The sequence below is a fragment of the Pollachius pollachius genome (genome assembly GCF_949987615.1).
Source record: "Pollachius pollachius genome assembly, chromosome: 3".
Classification (NCBI taxonomy): Eukaryota; Metazoa; Chordata; class Actinopteri; order Gadiformes; family Gadidae; genus Pollachius; species Pollachius pollachius.
In genome coordinates this window covers 40,603,141-40,610,545 of record NC_136936.1, presented here as the reverse complement: position 1 = coordinate 40,610,545, position 7,405 = coordinate 40,603,141, and the positions used below count along the sequence as shown (strand labels likewise).

At 44.4% G+C, this 7,405-nt stretch overlaps 1 protein-coding gene across 1 annotated transcript; it reads right to left on the bottom strand.

The window, feature by feature from the left end:
- Positions 1–555: 555 nt before the first annotated feature.
- Positions 556–3,133, bottom strand: vgll3 (vestigial-like family member 3; the record flags this gene model as incomplete). Its single annotated transcript, XM_079733585.1, has 4 exons — positions 556–816; positions 1,256–1,888; positions 2,087–2,525; positions 3,026–3,133. The coding sequence occupies 4 exons, from the start codon at positions 3,131–3,133 to the stop codon at positions 776–778; spliced, it is 1,221 nt and encodes a 406-aa protein (XP_079589711.1). The 3' UTR covers positions 556–775.
- Positions 3,134–7,405: the final 4,272 nt, after the last annotated feature.

The window sequence follows — 7,405 nt, the reverse complement described above, 5'->3', positions numbered from 1 at the left end:
CTTTTCTTGATGCACAATAAGATCCAATGATTTGTGGCAACATTCATCAGATTTATTGCATAACGATATTTCCACTCTCAACATTTTTAGTGCCAAAGAAAATAATAAAAGTACCATCCGTTGAACGAGATACAGACGACCAATGTGCATTGCAATGACAGAATGACACACAAAATAATACACACACATTTGTAAAATTTGGGTTCTTGAAACAGAACCATATGGCTTTGTTCATCTTTTAAAAAATAAAAGCATTTTAACTTATATGACAAAATAATTGCAATTTGTTTAAGTTCAGAACCGGAACGTAGATTAACTTATCGGAAATAAATGGCAGCAAAAAAACAAAAAAACAGACCTTCATGGATGTAGAACACATGCTGTAGTGATCGTATCAGTAAACCCGATTCAAGCAAAAGGAGGCGATCATCCAGTCTCTTCAAACCATACACAACGGTGTCGCCTTAATGAGTCAAACAATGGATGAGTGAGTTCATTAGTGCACTTCAACTGCTTTTTTCTTCACCTGCACTGCATCTGCAACCTCATTAATAAAATAACTTGAAAAGAAGTGTGTGTTTCAGGTTTTGCCAAACTAGGTGTGGGGTTCAGTGCTTGCAGTCACTGTTTAAACGTCCTTCTCCCACATTCAGTCTATCCCCCACAGTGCACAGTGCTGCTGTTGAAGCCCCCGTTCTGCAGCCACACGGTGAGGAATCGCTGAGTATTTGAAAGGAGACGCACACAGCCAAACGAGAGCAGACATCTTTGTCTCTCAGAACCAGGCAGAGGCTTTGGCTTTCTCTTGATCCAGACCTTCAGAAAGAGAGAGTGAGAGAGAGATAGAGTGAGAGAGCGAGAGAGAGGGATGAGTCATCTTTTAAATCGATGCACAACATAATGAACAAGGAACATTTCGTTTTTTAGTTCAAGTGGATTGGGCAAAGTTGAAGATATTACGGGGACAATCATACCTTTAAAAAGTCAATGTACAGTTTATATTATTACTTCAAATAATTATTAGTATTATTTATAAAGCTATAAATATTTGTATCTATAGCTTTACAAAGAGTTTTGAAAAAGAGCTCTACATAATCAGCACTTCAACGACAGAGGAATAACCCCAGAATAAATCCCAATGGGTAAATGCTAATACGATAGCAAAATGATCCTAATGAAGTGCAGATTCATTACAATAACAAGACACAGCACAAAATGGCCTCTACAGAAGCATAGCCCATGTCACACTGCCTACCAGGGTCATAGACCTCCAAAGACCCGTGGAGGGACGCTGGGGACCAGGAGGCGGGCAGGGTGGGGGCGGCTGCCACAGGGATGCTAACACTGGGGTCGATTTCCGACTTGACCCCCTCGCTGAGAGGCGGAGGAGAACCGTGGCCCTCGGCGCTGGACGCCCTCTGCCGGACCCCCCCCGGCACCAGGAGATGGCTGAACCTGGGGTCCAGGGCCGCCGCTGTCGCCGCAGGGCTGTGGGACGGGAACGAGTGGAGCACGTGGCCGTGCGGGAGCCGGTGGTGGCCGTGGTGGGCGTGCATGTGCGGGTGGTGGTGCCCGTGCACGGAGGCCGGGTGATGGGGGTAGAGGTCGGGGATCTGCGGGTAGCCGCCGCCGGCTCCGCTCTGGCCCGCGTTGAGGCCGTAGGACCAGGAGGAGTGGGGGTCCGGCAGGCCGGCCTGGGCCAGAGCGTGGCCGGGCCACAGGGCGCCGTCGGCGGGGTGGAAGGGCAGGGGGCTGACGGCGGCGCAGGAGAAGTCTGGGTGGACGGAGATGGAGGAGGCGGGGGGGGTGCACGGGCCGGCCTGGGACGGGTACCCCCCCCCGCCGCTCCACATGCTCATGATGGGGCCCTCGGGGAGAGACGCACTGTCTGCAAAACAACACACACACACACACACACTTTGTAACTAAATGGGTACCATGCAACAACTTTGATGGCTGATACAAATGTAACCCGATGATTATAGCAATACATTACAATCGACAAATGAAAGTGCACAAATTGTGCAACAACATGTTGATGATGGTGAGGATGATGAAGATGATGGCGATGTGAGGATAAGCGTACCTCTCCATAACGCGCCGGGCAGACGGGAGGACAACTGCTGCTGCTGAGTGACCCTGAGTGCCGGCTTGGTGTCCCTGGAGAAAGACCCTGATTGGCTGAGAGCGCGGGAAAAGTGTTCGTCCACCACGTCGCCGATGCTTCCCTGGAAATAGGTGAAGAGGACACAGCGGGCACTCAGGTACTCCGCCTCCGCCGGCTGGCTGCCGCTGCCGTCCTTGGTCATGACGCAATCCCCCGGGGAACCACCGCCACCGACGCTAGCACCGCTGCTAGCACCGCTGCTAACGCTACACCGAGACCCCGGAGTGAGCGATGCCCGCCGGAGGCCCTGCTCCCTGGGCAGCATCCCTGCGGCTCGGCTCTGTTGGAGCTGCTGCTGCTGCTGATGCATCTGCTGCTCCACACACTCCTGCACCTTACTGTATGCACTTGGCTTCCTCTGGACAAGCGGGGAAGGGTGGGTGGGGTGGGGGGGGGGAGAGAGAGAGAGAGAAGGAGAGAGTGAAGTAGAGAGAGGGAAAGAGAAAGGGGGGGGTTGGTATTATTAGATTTGTTTGATTGCAAACTAATCGAGATCAGAAACTTGGCTGAACTGATATGGAAAGGAAGTGTTGTCCACCTTTTCATATCCAAACTGTAATTAAGATTGTGTTTCCGCCCACAGGATCAATAAAGTAATCTAAAGAAATTCACCATTCTAACTACTTTCACGTTAAGACAATAATCGCCTGTTACAATGTCGTTGGGAGTGTATTTCCATACGTAATAACTAGGCCTGCAAATAATAAACGAGGTCGGATCTACCCTTATGTAAACGTCTTGGACGTTTAAAATCAGTGACCGGTTCGACGAAATGCGGTGAGACAACCGCACACCGGAAATCATGCTTTTCTCCCCTTCTATTATGACATCAAACAGTTTTACAGAGAGAGAGCTCACCTGGTGATGGCCATAACACGCCGCCTTGTAAGCCGCTGCAGCCACTTGTGAGGATGGAAGGTAGTGCGCGCCAAAACTTTGGTGGTACATCACATCAAGACAACTCATTGCGACGAGTCAGCGAGGGAGACAGAGAGAATGAGGGGATAGAGAGAGAAAGAGAGAGACTCGGGAAGACAACCAAACACACAACCGATCCCGACTCCGGCTTCTAGATTGGTGGAATCCTGCTTCTTGGCTGTGGTGGGTCCATATATGCCGATGGGCATACAATAGACATCTCGTAGATGAATACAAGTTTGCATAAAGACAATGTGGCTCCTGCCGTGAGTTGCACCGCCCGTGGGCCCTAATCAAAACACGCGATAGGAGACCTTAGAGGCTACAGCACACTATCAACACTTTTACTTTCGGGGGGGGGGGGGGGGGGGACCTTTTTACAGCACCACTGCTGATTGGGTGAAAGTGTTCTGCTCTTTCTTTTCTTGGTTATTTTTTTCCTTGGATGGAGGATTTTTAGATGGGCAGGGTTTGCTCTTTGTATTCACGCCCATTTCGCAAGGCCTCGGTCTAGAATGACATTCCGCCGGCATAGTTTGCAGAATTAATGTTTTATTGTGCTGCTGAGGGAATTTTGTTTTGGAGTTACCAAGTATGTAGCCTGCACTTGTTGGTTCAATGCCAGGCGGGCGGATTTAGTTGGAGGACTCGTTATTTGATTAAATAAATCCCCAAATATGTCTCGTAGTCTAAAAAGTCAATGTTCATCAGTCATGAGTTATTATATTGCCTAATATCCATTTTAAGCCTGCTTTAAACGTTGTTGAGTTAAATGTTAAAGTGAAAATTTCTTATGATTTTAGTATGAGTCTTAGATTAGAGACCCTACATGCCTATTGCCTTCAGTAAAAAAAAAAACGAAAACCCTAGTTATAAAATCTAGAGATTACTGCGTTCTATTTGGCGTTTAAGCCCAGGCCTGTAGTGCGTCGTTATCACCGACCAAATCAACTGGCTATTTGCTGCCACCTGCGGACCAATAATGACAAATGACTATTTGCTTTGGACAATCCAATCTATCCCTCTTGGACGGGAACACAACACAAAACACAACCAAGCCAATATCACACAAACTCTCATTTGACAACAATTACAATTGTCTTGATTAATTGTCTGTCCTAAATGAAATGTTTAAGCCTATGGAATAGTGTTATAGTAATAATTAGCTTCATAGCCTACGTTTGTATTTTACTAGTGTTTATATGAAGACTATCGGCCTACTAATAACAATGCAAGGATTAACACCACTGCTCGTGTGCCTGTGTGTTCTGCTTGTGTGTACGAATGGCCCCATCATCACAATCATCTGCATGAAATAATCAAAGGATTGGATGGATTATAAATTACAACGTAGGGAACACTGAAGGGGATATCAGAGTGTGCAGCTGCGTGGAAAATATTTGCCCACTATGGACATGAATTTTGTGCCTGTGACTATTTTGCATTTGATGTCATGCTATTTTCTATCCAATTTCGAACAGTGAGTGAGACAGGACTGTAACGACAAAACATGGGATACTGCTTCTCCAATGTTACAGCTTGTTTGGTTAAATATCTGTAGGAGTTTATACACATGGAATACCCATGTTTGGTACACAGAGGAGCAGGAAGTGTAGCCCTTCCAGATGCTTCAATTTCTTTACTTATTTTGTACAGCAAGGGAGTCTGGCACTTCTCACTGTGTCAGCCTCCAGACAGATCATATCAATAATAAAGTGGCAGCGACTGTACACCTATCAATGTATTAATAAATGGGTTGAAATGAATAACCAATGTTCAATCGAAGCAGGAATTTGCATTGGCAGAAAGGGATGAGAGAATATGTAGCCATGGCGATCATCAGACCAACATGTTCTATGGCCTAAAGACAACGCAGATCTGCCAGCCCCTGAAAGAGAGAACCAAGACTTAAAAGTATTGGGACCAATTATATTCAACATAAATTAAGAGGCTTCACTTCTTACACATCAATACTCCGGGCTTGACTTTAAAGTTACGGTAACATTCAGACCTTTGCCAATATGCACCACTATACAATGGGTTACCCTGAAACATGATGGTATTCCAAACCTCGATCAGCTAAGGCACTTGTCAGAAGAAGTTGCCTGTAAGTTTAGGGCTGTAAGCAAACTCCCGGCAATTCACAGTGAGTTACAGAAATGTATATTAAAGTTATTATAACTATAAATTATTAATTTTAATTTCACCCAAATGCTTCAAGACAATGAAAAAATGATTAATGATTAAAATCCTTAAATTTGAAAAATATAATGCATGGATTATGAAAAAATAATGATCTGGTGATTAATTATTTGTTTTAAGTTTTAAGTATGAAGTATATTGCAGTTTATTGCAGCTGGAAAATAAATCGAATAGATTAGATTAATAAGAATTAATGTTAAGAAAGATGTTTAGAAACAATCTAACATAGGCCTTTGGTTTTCATACCTTTGTTTGAATCGTTATATTATATTCTGCACTAAATATTTTAGCCATTTCTTTCAGATGAATGCAAAAATACCTGTCTATTTACGATTGTGACAGGCATGATCGGGGGTGGCATGTTGGCAAGTAGGGCAAGGAGGGAACAGGAACAACACTCAAAGCCCCACTTTTGAATACATTGTGATGACAACATGCCTTACAGATATACAATTAATTATGTCTCAGACAAACATACAGTGGAAGTGACGTGAGCCTTCACTGATCTGCAGGCGGAAGGCAGATTTACCCCCAACTGGGTGTTGTCATACTGAAAAGTGGTTGAAGGGATGTAACCTGTTATATAAATCATAGAGGGATATTATACCTTACAACACTTCTAATAAGAAAACTCCCATTGTTTTCGAGACCTAACGAGTTATAGTGTTTGTGTTTTTGTGATGGCACATTCAAACACTGAGCATTTTTGGGTCAGGATTACATGAAGTTCCATTACCGTGAACATTACAAGACAAATGAACATCGTGAGTTTTGGGATTCATCATCTTTTCAATGAACATCAACAAAAATGTCTAGGCTGCGACCCAAAAAGAATAGATAGATTCCAAGATATAAGGAAACTCATTTTTTTATATGTAGTTATGTGTCAATGTAGCAAACTTGACTCATATCTGTACTTACTTGTCACTTAGTTTAGAAGTAGGGCAGTGGAGCAGGCTGTGCAGTGCCACACACACACAGACACACACACACCCACCCACACACACACACACACACACACACAGACACACACACACACACACACACACACACAGACACACACCAACACAAGGACATCCCCCCCCCCCCCCCCCATTCATAGATGAACACATACACACATCTGCTCCTAAATGCGCTCACTAGCACCCGGTCCTGAGGGTTTGGGGCGGGTGCGCGTTAGCATCAACATCTGGTGAAGGCTCTGCACTCGTGCCTCCCGCTCTCCTTAATGAGGCTCTGAGATGATTATTAGTCCATGTATTAAAGACGGCGGAAACTGAGCGGCTGTGGATCAGGAAATAGTCTGGCTGATGCTTTGTTCCGGCCTTCAAGAGATGGAGGCAAACTTGTAGCACTCCATGGGAGCAAGATTGAAATATATTCTCCGGTTCCTATCACTATCCGTGCTTTGACCTCAAAAATGATGAAGAATGAGTATAAGTTTAATGACAGCAGCCTTGTGGATGACTGAGCAATATTATTAATCACAGATTATTTTTTTTTTTTTTCTGTATATCGTGTGTATTTTTGTTTGACTCTTTAATGGTGCTGTACCATTTCTGCACAAAATCATCTGCGCAGCTGTGTATACAATTGTAAGTGCTGCTATTTTGTTGACTGTTCCCCACTGCACACAACAAAATCCTTTGACAAAACCACGTGTCCCAGACATGACATGTGGTTTTGTCGAAGGATTTATCAACTGTCCATTCTAGCCACTCTGCATCAATCTGTTGTCACAAGGTTGGACAGTACTGGTCCCGATTTGTACTAACAATTCCACGCAGATAAATCCACTGGTTTAGTTGTGTTGTTGTTTTTAAATCTATTGGAATATACCTTTTTAGGGAGCTTTCACCACCTGTGCACTGAGCCAGCCACTAATAAGCTGTTCCTCTGCGTTTATGCTGATGAACATATATAGAGAATTGACTCTTGATACTGCAAATCCCTTTGGTTTGCAGTTGCAGTTATCTCACAATGAAGTATTTTATATAATTAACATACTGAACGTGCACTTCTAATGACACAGGTGTGGTGAGATAACGGCTTTATGGGATGATATCCCATAATGAGCTTGCAGAGTGCTGTGTCATGATAAAAAAAGAATCAGCATTA